The 24,272-nt window shown below is 48.9% G+C and overlaps 1 protein-coding gene across 1 annotated transcript in view; it reads left to right on the top strand.

Moving 5' to 3' along the window:
* The window catches only part of LOC139265273 (protein mab-21-like 4), a 30,270-nt gene extending 20,938 nt beyond the window's left edge, over nt 1-9,332 (top strand). Inside the window, exon 5 of the mRNA XM_070882225.1 lies at nt 7,684-9,332. Within this exon, the coding sequence (XP_070738326.1) occupies nt 7,684-7,785 (102 nt within the window). The 3' untranslated portion in view covers nt 7,786-9,332. The remainder of the gene's footprint in view (nt 1-7,683) is intronic.
* Nucleotides 9,333-24,272: the final 14,940 nt, after the last annotated feature.

The following is a 24,272-nucleotide window of genomic DNA, read 5'->3' as shown; positions in this document are numbered from 1 at the left end:
TACTCAGTGCTTAGCCTTCAGTACAGTGAAATGAGCAGGATGTGAAAAGTGGTGTTCCCCAGGGATCTGTTCTGGGGCCTCAACTCTTCACCATATTGATAATTGACTTGGATGAAGGGGTAGAGAGAAAGCTGTAAATCCAAGTTTGCAGATGATACCAATTTAGGAGAGATAGTAAGTAGTGCAGAAGGGACCAGATAGTTGCAAAGGCACATAGACAGGCTAACCGTGTGGACAATACTATGGCCGATGGAGTTTAACGTTGGCAAGTGTGAGCTCATCCACTTTGAACCCAAGAAAGATGAATCAGAATATTTTCTAAATGGTGAGAAATTAGGAACTGTACGGGAGCAAAGAGATTTGGAAGTCCAAGCACACAAATCATTTAACGTTAGTGGACAGGTTCATAAAGGTAAATGGAATGTTGATCTTTATCTTCAGGGAGCTGGAATATAAGGGGGAGGAAACTATGCTTCAGTTGTACAGGGTCTTGGTCAGGCCCCATCTGGAGTAGGGCAGTTTAGGGCACCGCACCTCAGGAAAAGAAGGAAAGAAAGACTTACATTTATATAGTGCCTTTCATGATCACCGAACATCTGAAAGCACATTACAGTCAATGAAGTATTTTGGGAGTGTAGTCGCTGTTGTAATGTGGGAAACGCGGCAGCCAATTGGCACACAGCCAGCTCCCACAAACAGCAATGTGATAATGACCAGTTAAACTGTTTTCCTTCTGTTGATTGAGGGATAAATATTGGCCAGGACACCGGGGATAACTCCCCTGCTCCTCAAAATAGTGCCATGGGATCCTTTACGTGCACCTGAGAAGACAGACAAGGCCTCGGTTTAATGTCTCATCAAAAAGACAGCACTTCCAACAGCCCTCAGCACTGCACCAGAACGTCAACCTAGATTTATGTGCTCAAGTCCCTGGGGTGGGATTTGAACCCAAAACTTTCTGACCGCAAGATGAGTGTGCTACCCACTGAGCTACAGCTGACACCATGGATATGTTTGAATATGTTTGACTTGTATTCCCTTGAGTATTGAAAATTGAGCAGTGATCTGATCGAGGTGTTTAAAATGTTAAAAGGATTTGATAGGATAAATACAGATAAACTATTTCCTCTGGTGGAGGGATCAAGAACAAGAGGACGCACTCTTAAAATTAGAGCTAGGTCATTCAGGAATGAAATCAGGAGGCACTTTTTCAGACAAATGGTCAAATAAATCTGGAACTCACTCTCCCAAAAGGCTGTGGATGCTGGGACAATTGGAGCTTTGAAGATCGAGATCGATAGTATTTGTTCGGTAAGGGTATCAAGGGATATGCAGCTAAGGAAGGTAAATGGAGTTGAGGTACAGACCAACCATGATCTAACTGAATGGTGGAGCAGGCTCGAGGGGCTGAATGGCCGACTCCTGTTGCTAATGTTCCTATGAGAACCTACAGCCCTGAAATTAGGCTCCTGCCTTCCTAACTGCTCAATCCGAGGGTCACTTGAAAATCATGTTGGCAGGGTCTCCGATTGTGAGTGTGAACAGGGCATTAGGTAGGCGAAAATTGCTCCCAATAAGTAGAATAACATTCAAAATGTTAGAGGAAAATCATGGCAGGCCAGTAAAGTGTGAAAGGCCAGATGAAAGTGGAGAGAGAAAATGGGGAACCACAGACCAATTGGACATCAGTAGTAAGGAAAATGCTAGAATCTATTATTAAAGACATGGTAACAGGGCACATAGAAAAACTGGGCAGAGTCAACACGAATTTATAAAAGGAAAATCATGTTTGACAAATCTTTCAGGGCTCAAGTTTCGGCCTGAGTTGCTCCTATTTTTTTGGAGCAACTAGTTTTGATGGAACATCTTAGAAATTGCAATTCTCGGCATTTAGTTTGCTCCAGTTCTAGTGAGTTAGAATAGTTTCATTTTAGAACAGATTTTTTTTTTCTGAAAGTGGGTGTGTCCGGCCACTTACGCCTGTTTTGATAGTTTAGGCAGCAAAAACTTACTCCAAGCTAACTTAGAATGGAGTAAGTGTAGATTTTTGTACGCTCAGAAAAACCTTGCCTACACTTAGAAATCAGGCGTAGGGAGCGAGAGATGGGGGCGGGGTGGGGGGGGAGAGGGAAGTTTACAAACATTAAACACTTCACTTTTACAAATAAAGAGCGATCTTTAATAATAAATGATAAAAACATCAATAAATCAACCAATAAATCAACCAAAAAATTAAAAAAAATAAAAATCAATCAATAAATAAAAAATTAAGTTTCTACTCACCTACTGCAGCACCGGGAGCTCTCCAACAGTGTGCTGGGATGCCCCCCCCCCCGCCCCCCGATAGTGTCTCGCTCTCTGTCTCTGCCAGTGTCTGTCTCTCTGTCTCTGTCAGTGTCTCTCTCTGTGTTTCTGACAGCAAGTGGGTGGGGGGAGAGAGGGGGAGGGGTGAGGGAGTGGAGGAGGGGGGAGAGAAGGGGGGAGGAGGGAGGAGGGTGGGGGGAGGGGAGGGGAGGGGAGTGGAGGAGGTAGGGGAGGAGGTGGGGGGGAGAGGAGGGGAGGTGAGTGGGGAGAGGAGGGGGGAGGAGGAGAGAAGGGGGAGGGGAGGGGGAGAGGAGGGGAGGGAGGGGAGGAGAGGAGGGGGGAGAGAGGAGAGGAGGAGGGAGGGGGAGAGGAGGGGGAGGGAGGAGGGTCTGAGGGGGGTTGGAGAAGGGGGAAGGGCTGAACAGGAGGGGGATTGAATGGGAGCGAGTGGGCGGGGGAGGCTGAACGGGCGGGGGGAGGGGCGTGGGAGGTTGAACGGGCCCCGCCGCCGATGAAGAAGAAGCCGAGCCACCGCCGCTGACACTTAGGGCAGGGCCCGCCCCCAGTGAGATGCCGGGCAGGCTGGCCCTGCCGATGACGTGGGGGCGAGGAGGGAGGGGGGAAGGGAGGGGAGGGTGAGGAGGGGGAAGGGCTGAATGGGAGGGAGGGTGGGGAGGCTGAACGGGAGGGAGGGAGGGAGGCTGAACGGGAGGGAGGGAGGGAGGCTGATCGGGAGGGCGGTGGGGGGGAAGCTGAACAGGAGGGAAGCCCGAGTCCCGATCTTCAATGCCCGGTGAGCCCATTCCGCCAGCACTAGGGGCAGGATTCTTCAGGCCCCTCCCACGCAGCCCGCACAGATCCGGGCTGCAAGGATCTACTGCACATGCGCGTACACTCTACTGCGCATGTGCAGAGGTCCCGGCACTGTTTTCAGCGCCGGGATCGAGCTCCGCCCTCCACACGTTCTGCTGCGCTGCACCAAGGGCCTGGATCGACTGGACTGTGGGGAGAATACCAACGTAAATAATAGGCGCCGTTTCTGTTCTAAAAAGTTGGCGCACCATACGGAGGTGTGCCGTTCTAACCCTGGGGGCAAACTTGGGCCCATTGAGTTTTTTTGAGGTTGTACACTAACAAAATAGATAAGGGGAAACCAGTGGATGTGGTGTATTTGGATTTTCAGAAGGCATTCGATAAGGTGCCACCCAAGAGGTTATTAAATAAAATTAGGGCTCTTGGGATTGGGGGTAATATACCAGCATTGATTGAGGATTGGTTAACAGACAGATAACAAAGTAGGAATAAACTGGTAATTTTCAGGTTGGCAGGCTGTAACTAGTGGGGTACTGCAAGGATCAGTCCTTGGGCCTCAGCTATTCATAATCTATAGCAATGATTTGGATGAGAGGACCAAATGTAATATATCCAAGTTTTCAGATAATACAAGGATATACTTGCCATAGAGGGAGTGCAACAAAGGTTCATCAGACTGATTCCTGTGATGGGGGGATTGTCCTATGAGGAGAGATAGAGTAGACTAAGCCTATATTCCCTAGAGTTTAGAAGAATGAGAAGTGATCTCATTGAAAAATACAAAATTCTTACAGGGCTAGACAGGATAGATGCAGGGAGGATGTTTCCTCTGGCTGGGGAGTCTAGAACCAAGGGTCACAGTCTCAGAATAAGGGATCAGCCATTTAGGACTGAGATGAGAAGAAATTTCTTCACTCAAAGGGTGGTGAATCTTTGGAATTCTCTATCCCAGAGGGCTGTGGATGCTCAGTCATTGAGTATATTCAAGACAGAGATCGATAGATTATTGGATATTAAGGGAATCAAGAGATATGGGGTTAGTTCAGGCAAGTGGAGTTGAGGAAGAAGATCAGCCATGATCTTATTAAATGGCGCAGCAGGCTCGAGGTGCCAAAGGGCCCAATCCTGCTCCTATTTCTTATGTTCTTAAGATCCTATGTAATGTGGAGTTTAGCTCAGCAAACATTCGGGCTTAGAGAGAGAAAAGCTTTAAGGTGCAGTCGGACAGAACTTGGTGAAGAGTTTGGTTCTTGTAACAGTTTGGTGCTAGTGAGAACTCAGGCTTATGCTATATACAAGTTAGACAGTCAGATACAGAGGTAATGGCAGCGGAACAAAACCTTGTGATGTACCTGGATTGTGCATATGTGGGGCCATAATGGATCCTCAGTGTAAACGGAGGCACTAAGTGTCGGAAAATTGAGTCTTTGGAGCAGAGGATGCTGTGCTTGACCAGCAATTGGCCGTAGTCCACAGCATTAGAGAGGGTGAGGGTTTTCTGGCTTGTACGCTCCAGAGTGTGCTCACCCAAGAGGATGTGCTGGACAGCTCAGGACGCAGGGATAATGGGGAAAGAGAAAGGTGGGTGAGCTCCAGATTTCCTGCAACAGTCAAAAACGTACATAGTGTGGGACAAGTATGAAGTGATAGTGACGGCAACTCAGAGCAACATTGCGACACAGTGGAGCAAGCAACTACCCAGAGGGATGAGAGGGAGGTGGGCTACAAGCAATGTTCTGTTGAACTGCGGTGTTGCTGGGTCACGTAGCGCTCTGGAGGTCCCGCGCAGTCGGCTCACCGGCTTTTAAATGGAAAAACCGCGCACGCGCCGGAACCTGAATGGACTCTGCAACCCGTTAAAGGGGCCGCGCACCCCAAAAAACAATTAGAGGGACCATTGGCTACAAGAATAGGAGAGTGGTAGTATTGGGGAATGCTACAGTTACAGGTTATAGACCACCTTTTTGGGGTTATGTTCTTTGATGAAGTAACGGAGAGGATTGATGAGGGTAGTGCAGTTGACAATGGCCCTGAATTTGCAATTGGAGGCTTCCCGTGAGCAGATGTCTCCGACCAGCAAAATATTTACCTGATGTTCCTGGAGGTTTGGAAACCTGCAAGCCGGGGCCTCTATGCGTAGGCCTGTGGCGAGGCCCACGCAGTTCGCAGGGACCCTGGGATCACATGGGCCAGCCCAACCAGTGAAAGAAGGGAATCCCCATTCATACTTATGAGGATTCCCTATTTATGACAAGCGCATAAGTATGAATGAGAATACCCCCAAAAATACACGTTCTCTTCAAATAAATTTAAAAAATGTACATATTTAAAATGAATCAAAATGGCTTTTCATTAAATATTTAAAACAAAAATTTTATTGTTTGAAAAATAAATTTACACATTTTAAAGGGGCAAAAAATAAACTTACCTTATTTCACAGGTTTTTAAATGTAATAATGATTGAAAAAAAATATTTTTCTGCTCTTTAAAAGTCTTACGGTAGTAAAAGCTGGGCAACCCTCCACCTGCAGAGGCCCTTTTCCTGGGAATGCTTGACAGATCGCAAGTTCCGGGTTTAGCACATGCGCTTCGCATATCTAAACCCGGAACTTGCGCGGCCCCTATGGGCGAGTGTGCACCTTGTACGTACCCATAGGGGCCGCAAGTTACAGCCCGTTGTTTATATATCGACTTTCATCAGGCGTTTGATAAAGTACCACATAATCTACTTGTTAGTAAGCTGAAAACCCATGAGATTAAAGGGGTAGTAGATACATGGATATGAAATTGGCTATACGACTGAAAGCAGAGAGTAGTGGTGAACGGTTGTTTTTCAAACCAGAGGGAAGTATACTGTGGTGTTCACCATGGGTAGGACCACTGCTCTTTTTGATATATATTAATGACCTGGACTTGGGTATACAGGGCATAATTTCAAAGTTTGCAGACGACACAAAACTTATAAATGTAGTAAATAGTGAGGAGGATAGTGATAGACTTCGGGAGGACATAGACAGACTGGCGAAATGGGCAGACACATGGCAGATGCTGTATCATTCTATGATACTTTGTCCTCATTGATATGTTGTTTCCCTGGTGCCAGGGTAAAAGACATTACAGCAAGTTTGAAAAAACGTCTGAGAAGAGTCCGTGTTGGAACATAGAAACATAGAAAATAGGTGCAGGAGCAGGCCATTCGGCCCTTCGAGCCTGCACCACCATTCAATATGATCATGGCTGATCATGCAACTTCAGTACCCCATTCCTGCTTTCTCTCCATACCCCTTGATCCCTTTAGCCATAAGGGTCACATCTAACTCCCTCTTGAATATATCCAACGAACTGGACTCAACAACTTTCTATGGTAGAGAATTCCACAGGTTCACAATTTTCTGGGTGAAAAAGTTTCTCCTCATCTCAGTCCTTATATGGCTTACCCCTTATCCTTAGTCTGTGACCCCTGGTTCTGGACTTACCCAACATCGGGAACATTCTTCCTGCATCTAACCTGTCCAATCCCGTCATAATTTTATATGTTTCTATGAGATCCCCTCTCATCCTCCTAACTTCCACTGAATATAAGCCTAGTCGATCCAGTTTATCTTCGTATGTCATCCCGAGAATCAGCCTGGTGAACCTTCGCTGCACTCCCTCAATAGCAAGAATGTCCTTCCTCAGATTAGGAGACCAAAACTGCACACAATACTCAAGGTGTGGTCTCACCAAGGCCCTGTACAACAGCAGCAAGACCTCCCTGCTCCGATACACAAATCCTCTCGCTATGAAGGCCAACATGCCATTTGCTTTCTTAACTGCCTGCTATACCTGCATACCAACTTTCAATGACTGATGTACCATGACACCCAGGTCTCATTGCACCTCCCCTTTTACTAATCTGTCACCATTCAGATAATAATCTGACATAGATTGAAGTATGTTTGAATTCTTGCAGAGTTTAAGGAGTTAGGGTCAGTGCTGGATTCACCTTTGTTCTCTGTGTGTGGATGCTTTGGACTTCCCCGCTCAGATCTCAATTAAAACTCATGTCATTGGGACTCATACATGCATATGTAAAGAAGGTTCCACCAGCTTTGGGCTGGTGTCATTGCTGCCTGTTCAAGAGAGCAGATGGAAATTGCAGACAGTGGGATCCTGGCGGGTACATAACGTGGACAATTGTAACTGCCCACCTGCCCGATCTCAGCTGGGTGAGTAGGGTTAAAATTGCCCCCACAGTTACCGCAACAAATGATAGCTAATAGCTAGTTGGATCTTGAAACACGCACTGCTGACTTATTCACTGGCTGCGCTGATGAGTGTACAAACAATGAAACCTATGTTAAAAAGTTGGTTTGCTGTGGAATTATATCCCTTTGAATCCCCAGGACCTGATGGTTCCCACCCCAAGGTTTCAAAGGAAGTAGAGGATGAAATTGCAAATACTTCAGTCATAATCTTCCAAAGCTCTCTCGATTCAGTAGATGTCCCTGTATTCACATTTGCTGCAATTTTCACAGGATGAGCTGCAAATCACACTGAATATTCATTTTCTTCCACTATCTTTAGTTTCAGGTTTACCATGTCCAGGATGCTGACAGAATTGGGGCCATGCAGCTCGTCTGGTCCAAAACTGCCAAACTAGTGACTGATGAAGGATGCTCTTCGTAACCCATCAAGGAGGAGACCACATATCTACACTTTCTGCAGATTAGACCAAAAACCCTTCTCCACATCAACTGTAGACAGAACCACAACCCCATGTCCACACCTACTGTAGATTGGACCACAACCCCATGTCCACACCTAATGTAGACAGAATCACAGCCCACGTCCTCACCTACTGTAGATTAGACCACTGAATCACTAAAAAAAAAAATGTTAATTATATTTCAAGGAAAGAACAAACAGACAGAAAGTACAACAGGTCTCAGTCTGTGCCACTTAACCAGATAGTTTTAGACATTAATTTCCTCCTGCTGATGAACATGGTTCTATTTTATTATATACAGACCTGGCTTGTAATTGTGAAACGTTATATTGCAGCAACTTACATCCCTACATTCAACTAACTTCACAAAACACCTGAAAGTACTTTATAAGCATATCTATGACTTGCATCACCTAGGAGCCTATCGTTTCTTTTACCTGCTAATCTGTATTGTCATCATCATAGGCGATCCTTTGAGCAACGATGACTTGCTTCTACATGAGTTCACAGATGTTTCAATGAAGGACCTGATGTTCCAGTCCTGAACTCCAGTTGAGTGGGTGGAAGATGCCTGTGCGTGGATTTTTTTTATGTGTGGTGACCGTTGCACATCAGCCACCACACGGGCTTGACAGAGCTAGGTCTTTATCCAGTGGCAAGGGTTGAACCAGGACGACTGGAGACTTGCTCTGCTGCAATTGTATTGTACATGTATACAAGCTGACACACAGACACAAGCCAGAAAGTACCAGGCAGGAGTGAACCATTCCCTGTTTCTCTGCTGTGTACTGTACACGTTCAGGAGCTGTCACTGAGCCATGTAGTATGAGATGGAAGTGAATTGTTCCCTTTTACCTCCTGTATATGATACATGTACAAGAACTGTCATCAAGTTGTACACCAGCAGAATAGAATGAGCTATTTCCCTTTAGCTGTTGTGCACGGTACATGTATAGGAGCCGAAACTGTGACACACAGTGTTCTCATTTAGATTTGTACATATTGATTGAAACCATTTCACTTTTATCCTTGGAAACATGTGTGGGCAGCTGGGGCGAGGAGAGCTGTTCTGATTTGGAATTTATTGGATGGAACTGGGAAATGTCAACTTTAAAACATCATAATTTGGCCACTATTCAAATTAGTTGATGATTTAGCAGTATATCGATCTCAGTTCCTGCAGTATTAATACAGTGAGACCTAATGGCTGATAATATTTAAGATTACAGATTGTAACTAGGGATGGTCAAATTGAACTGGATATAATGTGCCTTGGGACATCTATACATTAAAGGCACTATATAAATGCAAGTTGTTGCTTTAACCAGATTCAGATGGAACCATTTATAACTGGAGTGATCTACAATAACTGAAATTGAAATCCAGATCTGACAGGAGGCTCCTCTATCTCGCTTCCTGCACATTCTTTCAAACTATTTCTTTGCTTTATATTTTTTAACTTTATTTATGTAATTTTATGCACCAAATAAAATATTCAAGAACTCATCGTTTGGGATCTCACTGCAGGATTGCTTAACGTGATAAACAGGAGGTCATAAGAACATAGGAAATAGAAGCAGGAGTAGGCCATGCAGCCTCTTGGGCTCGCTCCACCATTCAATAAGATCATGGCTGATCTTCTGCATCAACTCCACTTTCCTGCCCTATCACCATATCCCTTGATTGCCTTAGTGTAAGAGGAGGGCTATTCTGGAAGTCAATCCCACAATTTAACGTCACAGATTTAAACTCAATGGGGTGGAAATTGGGTTATCTAGCGCCTCAATTTGCGGCCAGGAGGGGAGTTATCGCGAGTGTAATAGCTTCCCGACCAGGTGCACAGCGTGCAGTGCCCGCCGGAACATTTAGTAGAAGTTTATTGGCGGCGTCAAACGCTAGTGCCTGGCTGCTGACTTTCAGTCAGATCATGACGTCAGTCCTGGTGCAACACCCATGCTTGTGCCCTGCTCGCTAAATTCGGTCCGGCCGCCTCATTTAGCGATCGCGAATAATCACGTCTGAAAAAACAGTCGGTACAGCCTTCCACAGTTGTTAACTGGTGGCTACTCACAGGGATGAGGATATGCTTCCCTCGAGGTCACAATCAGTGCTACGTTTACACAGAGCACAGTGCGTGAGTCTCCTGAATTTGCAGACAGACCTAACAGTACGGCTTGATAACAAGTGAAGTTGAAAATTTTAATGGGTACATTACTATGCTGCCAGCGTTGCATTCTACATGCTCTAGTACATAAGAATATAAGAAATTTGAGCAGGAGTAGGCCATACAGCCCCTCGAGCCTGCTCCGCCATTTAATACGATCATGGCTGATCTGATCTTGGACTCAGGTCCACTTCCCTGCCTGCTCCCCATAACCCCTTATCCCCTTATCGGTTAAGAAACTGTCTATCTATGTCTTAAATTTATTTAATGGCCCAGCCTCCACAGCTCTCTGAGGCAGCAAATTCCACAGATTTACAACCCTCTGAGAGAAGAAATTGTTCCTCATCTCAGTTTTAAATGGGGAGCCCCTTATTCTAAGATTATACCCCTAGTTCTAGTCTCCTCTATCAGTGGCCACCTTGTCAAGACCCCTCATAATCTTATATGTTTCGATAAGATCACCTCTCATTCTTATGAATTCCAATGAGTAGAGGCCCAGCCTACTCAACCTTTCCTCATAAGCCAATCTCCTCATCTCCAGAATCAACCTAGTGAACCTTCTCTAAAAGCAAATATATATTTTCTTAAATATGGAAACCAAAACTGTATGCAGTATTCCAGGTGTGGCCTCACCAATAGCCTGTATAACTGTAGCAAGACTTCCATGCTGTTATACTCCATCCCCTTTGCAATAAAGGCCAAGATTCCATTGGACTTCCCGATCACTTGTTGTACCTGCATACTATCCTTTTGTGTTTCATGCACCAAGACCCCCAGGTCCCACTAAACTGCAGCACTTTGCAAGTTTTCTCCATTTAAATAATAACTTGTTCTTAGATTTTTTTCTGCCAAAGTGCATAACCACACACTTTCCAACATTATACTCTATCTGCCAGGTGGCAGTAAAGTGGCATCAACAGAGCAGGGCTGTTGGCCATGTCGGCGGGTGAAGGAGGAGAGCCCCTAGATGTCAGGGCAGAAGGCCTTACCCCCCACGGCTTTCTTGGCAACGCTCATACCTGGACCTGTCCGAGGAGCAATGTGTCAGAAGGTTGTGCTTCCGAAAGGAGGTAATTACAGAGATATGCCATCTCCTGCAGGCAGACCTGCAGCGTCACATCGGCACCAGGTCTGCGCTGCCTGTCAGTGAAGGTCATGGTGGCACTCACCTTCTATGCCTCCGGCTCCTTCCAGGCTGCATCAGGGGACATGCACATCACTCCATCCGTAACATCACACAGACTCGCTACAAATGCAGAATGGAATTCATTAACTTCCCGATGACCAGGGAGCAACAGAATGAGAGCGCATGTGGGTTTACCAAGATAGTGGGCTTCCCGAGGGTTCAAGGAGCAATTGACTGCACGCATGCTGGCTTGCGAGCACCATTCCAAAATGCAGAGGTATTCAGAAACAGAAAGGGATGTTACTCCCACATGTAGCGCATCCTCACAGTGAATGCCCGCTATCCTGGAAGCGCACATGATGCATTTATCCTGCGGGAGAGCACTGTGCCTCGACTGTTTCAGCCACCACAGACCCGGAGGAACACGACAATGAGAGCCATGCCACCACCCGCAACATTATCGAACAGATAATAGGGATGCTGAAGCAGCGATTCCGATGCCTGGACCGCTTTGGAGGCAGCCTTCAATACTCCCCTCAACCGGTCTCACAATTCATTGTGCCGCGGTTCATGCTACACAACTTGGCCCTCATGAGGGCCTAGGCCTTGCCAGTGGGGATCACAGGTCCACCTCAGGAAGAGGAGGATGGTGAGGAGGAGGAGGATGAGGAAGAGGAGTCTGGCGAGGCACCGAATGTCCAGCAAGACGAGGAGGACCATAATCAATCACGGAAGAGGCAGAATGCCAATGGTACCGGTGCAAGGGCCATGCGACAGTGGCTCATAATACATCGGTTTGCTTAAATGGAGGGAGCTGAGTGATGCAGCTTATAATGAGCGCGCATTGTGCAATGATAATGCCACATCTTCATCACCAGTCCACAGTCATACATCAGAGGCTGAAGGAAACGGTCAAAGTAACATTTTATTTATTTACATCCCTCAAAACAACCCCAAAAACCCCACAACCGCAATTAATAATAGGTGGAGTTAATGTCCCTTCAAACACCAGAATAAATAATGACCATCAACAACATATGTACAAACGCCCCTGCCAGTTCTCATTTTGCAACAGTAACCTTGTGCCATCTTAGTCACAGCCCCTTATAACAGTAGCAGGCGTGCAAGAACATCAAAGAGTTTTTGGCAAGCATTTGTAGTCAACAGCGACATATTCCCATGAGGACACATGTAATTAGTGTGTCTTCCGCAGGCATTTGCCACCTCTCTGTCTCACTCCCCTCCCACGCCTGCTGTTCCTCCTCAATGTGGCCTCAGTGTCTGCAGCAAGGCCTCTTGAGGGCTGCTCTGTGTCTGAGGGAGACAGGGCAGATGGCCTACGAGAACAGCTTGGACCAGCTGTGGCCATGGAAGGCCCGGCTGCTGACTGCACCGCCTCAGGATGGGCGGCAACAGTGTGGGATGGCTGGGTTGCAGGCCGTGGCGGGTGAAAAGGTGGAGTGGCAGCATCTTCCATTTCCAGCGGCCCACTGCCACGCCTCAGGGGCGGAGCCAGAGCATCAGCAGCAATATGTGCGAACACAGATTGCTGCTCTGCTGCGACACTGTCTGTTTCCCGTGCGACTGTGGGAATGCCAGAGGATGGCAGCGGTCATTGCTTGCATTGCATCACGCTGAGACTGCACCAAAGCAGACTGAACTTGAAATGCAGCAGTCTGAGAGTGCATGCCAGCAACCAGTGACTGCATGACATCACAAAGACCTTGCGTGGCTTCGGCCTGTGATGTCATGACTACTGCCACATCAACCATGGCACCCGCCATCACCTCTGAGACCCCACTGTCGCTCATTGAGCCCACTTTCCGGTTAAGCTGGGCAAGGATGGGTTCATTGGACTGCTGTGAGGCACGGGCAATGCTTGAGGCGGCCTGCACCACACTCATAGCAAGTACATCCACGTTCTGCGGCACCCTCCCCAATGCACCCATAAGCTCGCGGTGCACCTGGACATAGCCTCCCAATTCATGTCCACATCTGCCTGACTCTGAGCAGGACTCCTGGGCTAACTTATCCTCCAGAGAGCTGGCCCCCGAGCTTCCCCTCCTGCTGGGCATTGCTGCAGGCCACTGGGGTCAGGAGTGTCCAGATCTGAAAACCCCAGGAATGGGGGCTCCTCCACCAAGCTGGTCTCTCCACTTGCTGGCACTGAGGACGAGTCCCGCTCTGTGGCCACACTCATCTCCAGTTCCTCCTCATATTCCTCCTCATGTGACAAAGACGGCTGAGGGGCAGGCTGCCGCTCATGTGGCTCATCATCTGTAAACACAAAGCAACACAAGTGTGGGTAGCAGCTGGGGAGGAAGGCAAAAAGGAGGGGGCATCGTTATTTTGGAGCTACGTGTTGTAAGGAATGTGGGCTAAAGGGTGAGGGGTCTCACAGGAAACGCCCATCTCATTCACAGAACGTCAGTGTCAAGTGGGGACTCTGCCTCGCCGACCACCACTGCCCCGACTGGTGCGCCCATGAGGGGGCATCTCAGCCTGCGTGGCAGCGCACAGTGGATGTGTCGAAGGTGAGATTTGGGGACAAAGAGCTACGAGTAAGTATGAGGCTGAAGGCCTGTGACCGCATATGGAGGGTTAGAAGGTGTTGGTGGGTGTCCTCAGGCTGAGTCGGGAGCTAGAAGGTGAGAGATGCTTGGATGGACGGGGCATCTCTGGTGAGGCAATAGAGAATGTTTAGCATATCTCCAGCAATGAGGAGCATGTCCTGGTAGACATAGAGAAGGGGTGGGCAGTGTAAAGCCTTTACATTGTGATGCTCATATGAATGTATTGCAAGGTGAATGGAAAGGGTACTCACTCTGACGACGTGAGGTCGTTGAACCTTTTGACACATTGTGTGGCTGTCCTGGCCGGTGTGTTGCGGGCAGAGACGTGCCGGGCCACCTCACTCCACAGCCGTCTGAAGACCCTTGGCGATGGCCGTCGTCCACCTCTAGGATGTAGTGCATTGTTGCGCCTCTTCACTGCCTCAAGCAAGGCCTCAAAGGTTGTGGCTGGAAAGCGGTGCACTTGCTGCCATTCCATTTTCCCGCTCTCAAGACACTGAGGAATTGGAGTTCATACTTACCGTGTGCATACTTACCTTGCTGTGCCTTTAACACTCGGCTTTTCCGGGATCTGAATCGGAGTTCAGAACATGCGCAATAGTTCGGCAAAATTTAGCGCCAGCATTTTCGTTAACACCCCCATTCCTCCGCCTCAGGTCAGGTGATTTAGCGTCCCCTTCATCATCTGTAAGCACAAAGCAACAGAAGTGTGGGTAACACTTCAGCTCTCCGTCTGATTCCGAAAATTTCTCGGCAGAGGGCGCAAACTTTTTCAAGGCGCTAAAATTACTGCTCCGCCTTGGTTAACACTGCAACTGAGGCGCGACCAAATTTCCACCCCCATGTGTCAGGCACCCGTGGCCTCTGGATAACACGCACCTCAGCAGGCCCATGGAATCAGATTAATGCCCACTTCACTGGCCCGTGGCCTTCAGAGACGCTGCCGGCTTGGTGATGTCACTGCATGACCACCACTGCAGACAACCACGATTGGCTGGTGTGCAGGCAACAGGTGGGAGGGGGCTGCTGGAGAGTCTTAGGTAGGAGGTCAGGGAATTGGCTCTCTCACCTGAGGACTTAATATCCAACGTAATTGGGGTAACTGAAGCTGCAGAGGAAGGAGGGTTATGCATTTATCAAGTGCTTCTTCTAATTCTTATTATTGACGATTCAGAGTTTCCCATAGTTTCATGTGATAGTTTAGGAGCATTTGAAGTCCAATAATTATTGGTTTCAGGTGTATTTCTGAGGACCAGATCAAGGCTTTAAAGTAGGCCACCTCTCCTCTACTGGTGTGGAGCTCGAGACTGGGAAATGGGGCTGGGGGGGAGAGGGAGGCTGTGGAATGGGGCTCGGGGGGAGAGGGAGACTGGGGAATGGGGCTCGGGGGAGTGGGAGACTTGTGAATGGGGCTGGGGGGAGAGGGAGACTGGGAAATGGGGCTCGGGGGGAGAGGGAGGCTGGGGAGAGAGGGAGACTGGGGAATGGGGCTCGGGGGGAGAGAGAGACTGGGGAATGGGGCTCAGGGCGAGAGGGAGCCTGGGGAATGGGGCTCGGGGGGAGAGGGAGACTGGGGACGGGGCTCGGGGGGGAGAGGGAGACTGGGGAATGGGGCTCGGGGGGAGAGGGAGACTGGGAAATGGGGCTGGGGGGGAGAGGGAGACTGGGGAATGAGGACCGGGGGGAGAGGGAGACTGGGGAATGGGGCTGACAGGGAGAGGGAGACTATGGAATGGGGCTCGGGGGGGAGAGGGAGACTGGGGAATGGGGCTCGGGGGGAGAGGGAGACTCGGGAATGGGGCTCGGGAGACTGGGGAATGGGGCTGGGGGGGAGAGGGAGACTGGGGAATGGGGCTCGGGGGGAGAGGGAGACTGGGGAATGGGACTCGGACGGAGAGGGAGACTGGGGAATGGGGCTCGGGGAGAGAGGGAGACTGGGGAATGGGGCTTGGGGGGAGAGGGAGACTGGGGAATGGGGCTCGGGGGGAGAGGGAGACTGGGGAATGGGGCTCGGGGGGAGAGGGAGACTGGGGAATGGGGCTGGGGGGGAGAGGGAGACTGGGGAATGGGGCTCGGGGGGAGAGGGAGACTGGGGAATGGGGCTCGGGGGGGAGAGAGAGACTGGGGAATGGGGCTCGGAGGGTGGGAGGGAGACTGGGGATGGGGGAGAGAAGGGGAGACTGGGTCGGTGGATTGAGGTTCAAGCGGTGGGGAGAATAGGGTGGGAGTGGGGACCAACTTTAACCTGCAGAGCTGGGAGCAGCAGCAAGGTGGTGAGTGGGAGCGGCGCTGAGAGAGGAGCAGCTAGATTCAGGGGGTAAATGAAACCTGGGGACCTTACTGTGGGTAAATATTGTTTCCATTGGTGGGCAAAAGAGTAACGAGAGAATATAAATAAAGGATTCTCACTGGAAGAACCAAGAGGTTCTTGAACACGTGACTAGTAGACCATGGATTCCTTCGTCACTGTTGAGGTCGAGACGGAAACTTCATTTAAAAGGGAAGGGGATAAATATTTGAGAAGGAAGAATATGAAAGGATCTGCAATTTTCCTTTTCTCTCCAAAGTCCCCACCTTCGGTTCTCCTCTTCCCCTCCCTCGATTTCCCCTCTTCCCCCCAAAGGTTAGGACCCACCACAGAAGCCAGCGCAGTTTAGAGTTAACGCACCACATCAGGCTGCCATGACCTTGAGTTAAACCTACCACAGTAGGCAGTATAGCCAAGGGTTAGCACTCACCATTGCAGGCAGCTGTGGCCTCTGGTTCAACCCCACCACCGCAGGCTGTTGCGGCCTCGATTAACACTCACGGCAGCAGGCAATGACAATATTAGGTTAATAGCCATCACTGGAGTCAGTCGCAGCCTTGGGTTAATACCCATCAGAGGCCTCAGTTTAACAACGTAACTAAAGAACAGCACCTCCCACAAGGGAGCATTGGGATGTCAGTCTAAATTCTAATCCCTTGTCAGGTGTGGAATTTGAATCCGGCATTCTAACCTGGTACTGAGAGACTACCACCTGAACTAGGCTGTTGGTGATACTGATTCTCCTCTCAATGTATTGTAAGGTTTACACATTTTCATAAAAGACACAGGAAGAGGCCACAAACTAAAAATGGTTTAAAGAAACTTTTGGGACTGCCTGGGCAGGAAAAATGGCACCAGCCTGGGGCAGGTGGTGACTCATCACCGATCGATACAATCTCTGCGGTCAGGAGCTAGACCTGATTATACAAAGGGACAAAGGGTTTGAAACAATCAGGCAGAGGAGCCCGTGGATTGATTGGCTACAGGGGGAAAAACAGTTCCCTAGGAGACTACAAGTCTACGAGAAACCAGGACAACAAAGGGTCCCACAAGGCGTGCATTTGTGGATAACGGGGTACTAAAGATAAGGAGTTATCTTTTGCCCTATCAACTCCGTGTAGCCACCCAAACCCTTCACCGCAGCCAGTAAAACGGATAACTACAAACAATGAAACTGATCCAGACCCGTTAACGGAAGACCCAGCCCAGCAGGAGATTTATTCATAAAATGGATATATATGTTCGAGCTGAGAGCAGCTCAAAAGGGGAACAAGGAATGGAAGGAAGAAAACAATGGAACGAGAGGAATGGAAGGGACCAGAAGGACAAGCAGGACGAGAAAGAGGGAACATTGGAGAGGAACAACCGGTCACAGAATCAACGACCACAAGCCTACAATCGACAACAACAGCAACTAACTGGATGGGTGATTGTATGTCTTCGGTCAATTCTCTCAGAAGTCTTCTTCTGTAATTTTTAGTTGGTTTTTGCGTAATAAAGCTAACAGTTGGGTTTAAGCCTAAACTTTGCGTTACATGGAGTCCTTCCTGTAATTCCCGAGGTCTATGAATCAAAGTAGAGTGGAAAACGAACACCCTACAGAAAATGGCGACTGCGGCAGGACCTCAGAGTTTGGAATAGGATCATGGTCACAAAGTAAGGACAAGAAACCCTAGGGAGGCTTGGTTAAGTCTCAGGTCGGCTAAGGTAGTCGTAGAAAATAAGCAATCTCAAGGGCGGCTAGGGCAACCAGAGAAGGAGGGAAACAGTCTTGGGTAGGCTGGCATAATCCCAGGTTGACTAGGGTAGCCACCGAGAAAGGCAATCGCAGGTAGTCTGCGAAGGGGTCTCAGGGAGGCCAGAGATAATCGCAGGTAGTCTACAAAGGGGTCTCAGAGAGACCAAAGTAACCTCAAGGGCGGCGAGGGCAACCAGAGGAGGACGGAAATAGTCTTGGGTAGACTGGAATTATCCCGGGTTGACTGGGGTAGCCACCAAGAAAAGTAATTGCAGATAGTCTGCGAAAGGGTCTTTTGGAGGCCAGAAGTAATCTTACAGATGGCCAGGGCAACCGGAGGACAGAAACAGTCTCGGATAGGTTGGAGTAATCTCGGGTTGACTGGAGTAGTCACAGAGAAGAGCGAGGTAATCTCAAGGGCGGCTAGGGCAACCGGAGGAGAGAAACAGTCTCGGATAGGCTGGAGTGTCAACTAGGGTAGCCACAGAGAGATGCCAGAGTAACAGAAACCGCAGGTCACTGCGAGGTGATCTCATGGGAGACCAAGGTCGTCAGGAATCATTTCTCAGCCAGAGGCACTGGAAATGGACTCACTGCAGCGAAACGCGGTAGAGCCAGTGGCTAAGATTAGTCTTAGGAAGTCCATGGAGGCTAATGAAGCTGCATATATATGCAATAAACTGGACATTTCGGAGCCATAGATACGAGAACTGCTACACTCTGGAGATCCGCAGGAAAAAGCGGCAGAGTGGACAGTTAGTAGTGACCACAAACGGTCAAAAGAGAAGGTGATTTGGATCATGTGCCTGCAGAAGCAAACGCAACTGTTAAAAGAAAAGGTATGGCAACTGGAAGATGAGAATAGGGAATTAAAAGGTGAGATAAGCAGCTTCGAGAGAGAAAAGCAGGACCAAAGTATCAAAGAAGAAATGTTGCGTAATCACCTCGAATATTTGCAGTGTCAGGTGACCGAGTGCAGAAGGCAGCTGCAGACGTACATTGAGCAAAGTGAAAGACACATCGAGAGAACCAACGAAGCAGAAGAACAGCTAAGAAAGATAAAGATATCGGGTAGCGCAGAAACAGGGTTATGAGAGGGCAGATCACGGACTTGTAAAGAAAAGATCCGCCAGTAAACGGCAGAGTTAGACAGGGCCAAAGGGATGGTTTGTCTCATGGCACCCGGGGAAGGCGAGGAAGTTTGGGATCCAGAGGGAAAGGAGTCAGACGATGGGCCCCAGTATAGCGAGCATCGGCCGGCTCCCGAGGGACTGGGACCCCCGAAACCAATGTGTCCCTTAAGACAGCAGAAGTTCGGTCCATTCCCACCAAATGTTGATCCGGAACTATTACAGAGTGACTATGTGATCCCATACATGCCGCTTCAGCTGTAGGAGATGCTGACGGGTATGGCAAAATTAAAGCAAGGAGGGGATGCCTCCGTTTATTTTGCCAACATAGAGCAGATAGGGGGTAGCAATAACTGCAGAGAGAAGGAGATAGTGAAGTTAATATTCCCTGGAAGGGAAGCTATATCAGAGCTTGTCAACAGCCATCAAGTTAGGGGGAGGAACCCCACAGGGCTTAACGGAGGAAATCTTGGCAGCGTTAGGGTACAGTCAAGGTAGTCCATTCTGGCAAGTAGAACAGACTGGGCAGCAAGTAAACGAATCACCCGATACATTTGCAGATAGACTGTGGCCTATTTATTTAAGGACCACTGGAGGAAATCTGATATGGGCAGGCTTAATAGGGGAACCCAGAAACCATTGGCTGAGAACTATAATGGGTAACAGTTTGCCACGGCTCAGAGCAAAGGTTGAAGCATGGTATGACCCAGACAATCTCCAAAATACTGAGGCAGGGCTATTGAGAAGATTGACTCTAGCATTTAAGTCCAGACAAGGGGAAAGACAAAAAGGAAAAAGATCAAGAAGACCAAGAAGGAGGACTACGGTTGACAAGCAGGACAAGAAAGAGGGAACATCGGAGAGGAACAACCGGTCAAGGAACAACGAACACAAGCCTACAATCGACAACACCAGCAACTAACTGGATAGGTGATTGTAAGTCTTCGGGCAATTCTCTCAGAAGTTTTGTTCTGTCATTTTTAGTTGTTTTTTGTGTAATAAACTAACAGTGGGTTAAGCCTAAACATTGTGTTACGTATAATCCTTTCCTGTAATTCCCGAGGTCTATGAATCAAAGTAGAGTGGAAAACGAACACCCTACAGTATAAGAATTTGATAAATTATGAATAGGATATTACAAATGGAAAAAGGGCTCAGAGGGAGGACAGGTAAAGAAGTTTATCTGACAGCACTCTGCTCAAAATACACGATGGGAGAGTATTTAGAGAAGGGGTGAAAGTTGGAAAGGGCCTCCACTTGGATAATTATTTGGCATTTTCAAAATTATAGTTTAAAACTCTCCATGGTCCTCCAATGAGATACCTTTCAGTAATAATTCCTCAATCCTTTGAAGTTTCCATTGAAATCTCTTTCCCTCTCTCCTTTGTCAGTCTCGGCCTATCTCTCTCTCTCTCCCTCTCTTTCTGTGTCCTCTGACTCTCTCTTCCTCTGTCCCTCTCATTCTCACTCTTTACTCTCTAGTCCTGCCTCGTTCTTGCTCAGTCTTTCATGTGTGAGCTTGTTGACAAGAAGAATCAGCTTTTATTTTCACTGGGATCGGAAGTTGTCAAGCAATCTGATCAGTTGGAAGGCAGATCTTGAAGCCATCAGATCATCTGTTTATTTTAAATGGACTAGCGCCTGGATTAAAGTAGCGGATAGAGTGATGGTACACGAATGTGTTCGGTGTCCAATATTATCACCAATAGTCACATCTAGGCTTGTGCAGTTTCAGGGTCCAAATACAGAGAGGGGTGGAAATTAGGTCGGAGGCTTCTTAGGGCGCTAATGGTGGAGGGACGGTAAATTTTGATCCGGGAAATGGTTTGCGCGGCAGCCAAAACATTCGGTTGCGGGACACTGAGTGTGGAGCGGAGCGCTAAGGGAAGTGTTCCACACCTCTCTTCGGGAGCTAGGCCGCATGAGCAACTGAAAATCCGTTGCTGAAGAGCCGGCCTCAGAGCTCCCTAAGCGAGGGGGAAAAAAATCGGGGGAAAAAATATTAAAAACATTCCCGGTAAATTACTCCCCCCAAATACAGGTAAATGGCAAAAATAAATCAGAGAAGGTAGCGCCACAGGACAGCTATGCACACCGGCTTTCACAGGCGATGGCACCCCGGGGTGCTATGGGTGCCGCTGCAACCTAATATCGAATCGCTGTCGAAAGCGGGGATGTTGCACACCGGCACGATGCTCCCGGGCGGTGCTGGTCAACGCCGCCGGTACCGGCGTACTGAATGTACCGAGCGGCATGAATGCCGGTGCTTGCGGCTCCAAGCCCTTTAGCCTCTCTGTTCTGACCCTTTCCAGGGGCGCTAAGCAACCGAATTTCTAACCCAAAGTGTTTGAAATGCACAGCAGGCTGATCGACGTCTAAGAGTGGAAACATCAGGTTTAATGGTTGGGTGTGACCCTTGAGCAGGTCTCTGTTCTAAGATTTTGATGTCATGTATTCAACCAGCATTATAACCCATGTATAAACTGACCTAAGTTGTACACCGTGAGAACACTGACCACTAGGTGGGAGACACTCCTAACCTGGACCTTCAGGTATAAAAGGGGGAGCTCCACCCACCTTCATAACTTGAGTGCTAAGGAATAAAGGACAGGTCACAGACTGACCTTCTCTCAAGCATGGGCCTCGTGTGCATTTATACTGTGTAGTAAGGACGTATCAATGGTGACAAGAAACTGGGATTTAAACCACGCGAGCATGGCCACTAGCAGAACAGACGAGAGGTACTGTGTTAAGGAATGGTTGGGACAGAGATTCAACATTATTAAAGCAGCACACAGTTCTCCAGGCAGACAAGGGCAGTCAGGCATGCCCCAACATGTAGTTGAACCCAGAGGGGGAGTTTGACAGAGACAATGGCAAGCTGAACAGTGATTCACGCCATTGCAAGGGACAATGCGGCCAGTAATGGGGCCATCAACACCTGTTAATGGTGCACTCAAGGACAATAACAGGGGCAGTCAGGGACGATCGACTGGCAAGGGACCTTTTGTTTCAAACCGTAACTCATGCTGGAGGCGTGGAGGCATACATTCAGCCGGAGTTTGCAGAGATGAGCAAAATACCTGCAGAAATTGCGGAAATGGACACTGAAAATCACTGGAAGTTGAAGTTCAGCGACTTCATGTGGAGCACGTATACAGTTCATACACCAGGACGCCACCGATAATGATGAAAGTGCTCCTCAATGGCATCCCAGTATCAATGGAGTTAGACACGGGTGCCAGCCAGTCCCTGATGGGTATCAAACAGTTTGAAAAGTTGTGGGCATCCAAGGCCAGGAGGCCAAAATTATCGCCGATTGACACACAGCTACGGACTTACACAAAGCAGATCATTCTGGTGCTAGGCAGCGCCACGGTAGTCGTGACCCACAAAGATTCAGAGAACAGGTTGCCACTCTGGATTGTCCCAGGGGACGGTCTCGCACTACTGGGGAGGAGTTGGCTTGCTGTCATGAACTGGAAATGGGGCGATGTCAATGCAATTTCCTCTGTGGAGTGAGTATCATGCTCACAGGTCCTGGACAAATTTGACTCATTATTTCAACCCGGCATTGGCACTTTCATGGGGGCCAAGGTAGTGATTCACATAAACCCGGACGCCAGACCAGTACATCACAAGGCCAGAGCGGTGCCGTACGTGATGCAGGAAAAGATAGAAGGCGAATTGGACCGCCTGTTGAGGGAAGGCATCATCTCGCCAGTCGAATTCAGTGACTGGGCGAGCCCGATTGTGCCGGTGCTCAAGGCGGATGGGTCGGTCAGGATATGTGGCGATTACAAGGCCACCATCAATCGGGTGTCACTCCAAGACCAGTACCCGCTACCGAGAGCGGAGGACCTCTTTGCGACGCTATCCGGTGGCAAACTTTTTTCAAAATTGGACCTGACCTCAGCTTACATGACCCAGGAGCTGGCGAGTGAGTCGAAGAAGCTGACCACCATCACGACACACAAGGGATTGTTTGAGTACAACAGATGTCCGTTCGGGATTCGCTCGGCCGCCGCGATCTACCAACGAAATATGGAAAGCCTCCTCAAGTCGATTCCAGGGACGGTGGTTTTTCAGGACGACATCCTCATTACGGGTTACGATACTGAAGAACACCTCCACAACCTGGAGGAGGTGCTACGCAGACTGCACCGGGTAGGTCTGCAACTGAAAAAGGCGAAGTGCATCTTCCTAGCTCCAGAGGTAGAATTCTTGGCGATGAGGGTAGCAGCAGACGGGATCAGCCCTACTGCATCCAAGATGGAAGCGATCCAGAGAGCACCCAGACCCCGTAACACGACGGAGCTGCGTTCGTTCCTGGGGCTCCTGAACTATTTTGGTAACTTTCTTCCCAAATTGAGCACGCTGCTAGAGCCGCTACACGTGCTCCTATGCAAAGGTCGCGAATGGGTCTGGGGGGACAGCCAGGAAAGGGCTTTTAATAGAGCACACAATTTGTTATGTTCCAACAATCTGTTAACGCTATATGACCCATGTAAGAAACTTGTGTTAACGTGCGATGCGTCGTCCTATGGTGTCGGGTGTGTGTTGCAGCATGTCAATGCCAAGGGTCAGTTACAGCCGGTAGCTTATGCCTCCAGGAGTCTGTCCCAGGTAGAAAGGGGCTACGGGATGGTAGAAAAGGAGGCGCTCGCATGTGTATATGCGGTAAAGAAAATGCACCAGTACCTGTTTGGCAGGAAATTTGAGCTGGAGACAGATCACAAACCCTTTTGGCCGACAACAAGGCCATAAATGCAAACGCATCGGCCCGCATACAGAGGTGGGCACTCACGTTAGCTGCCTATGACTACACAATTCGGCACAGACCGGGCACCGAAAACTGCGCCGATGCACTCAGCAGGCTCCCACTAGCCACCACTGAGGGGGCTACCGAGCATGGTGCTGAGATGGTCATGGCTGTTGAAGCTTTCGGAAGCGAAGGCTCACCCGTGACAGCCCGTCAGATTAAAGTCTGGACAAATAGAGACCCGCTATTGTCTCTAGTCAAGAAATGTGTCCTGAATGGGGACTGGGCAGCCACGTACAGGGCATGCCCTGAGAAATTTAAACCATTTCACAGGCGCAAGGATGAACTCTCGATTCAGGCCGATTGCCTACTGTGGGGAAACCGCGTAGTCATGCCCCAGATGGGCAGAGAGGTGTTCATCAGAGAACTCCACAATGGGCACCCGGGCATTGTCACGATGAAGGCAATTGCCAGGTCACACGTTTGCTGGCCAGGGATAGACGCAGATCTGGAACTTTGTGTTCGCAGGTGCAACACGTGTGCCCAGCTGGGCCATGCGCCCAGGGAAGCCCCCCTTAGCCCCTGGCCAGGCCCGCCAAGCCTTGGTCATGCATCCATGTGGACTACGCAGGTCCTTTCATGGGGA

Source organism: Pristiophorus japonicus, chromosome 6 (assembly GCF_044704955.1).
Source record: "Pristiophorus japonicus isolate sPriJap1 chromosome 6, sPriJap1.hap1, whole genome shotgun sequence".
NCBI lineage: Eukaryota > Metazoa > Chordata > Chondrichthyes > Pristiophoridae > Pristiophorus > Pristiophorus japonicus.
Note: the sequence above shows the minus strand (reverse complement) of the source record. Positions and strands in the feature narration are given on the sequence as shown.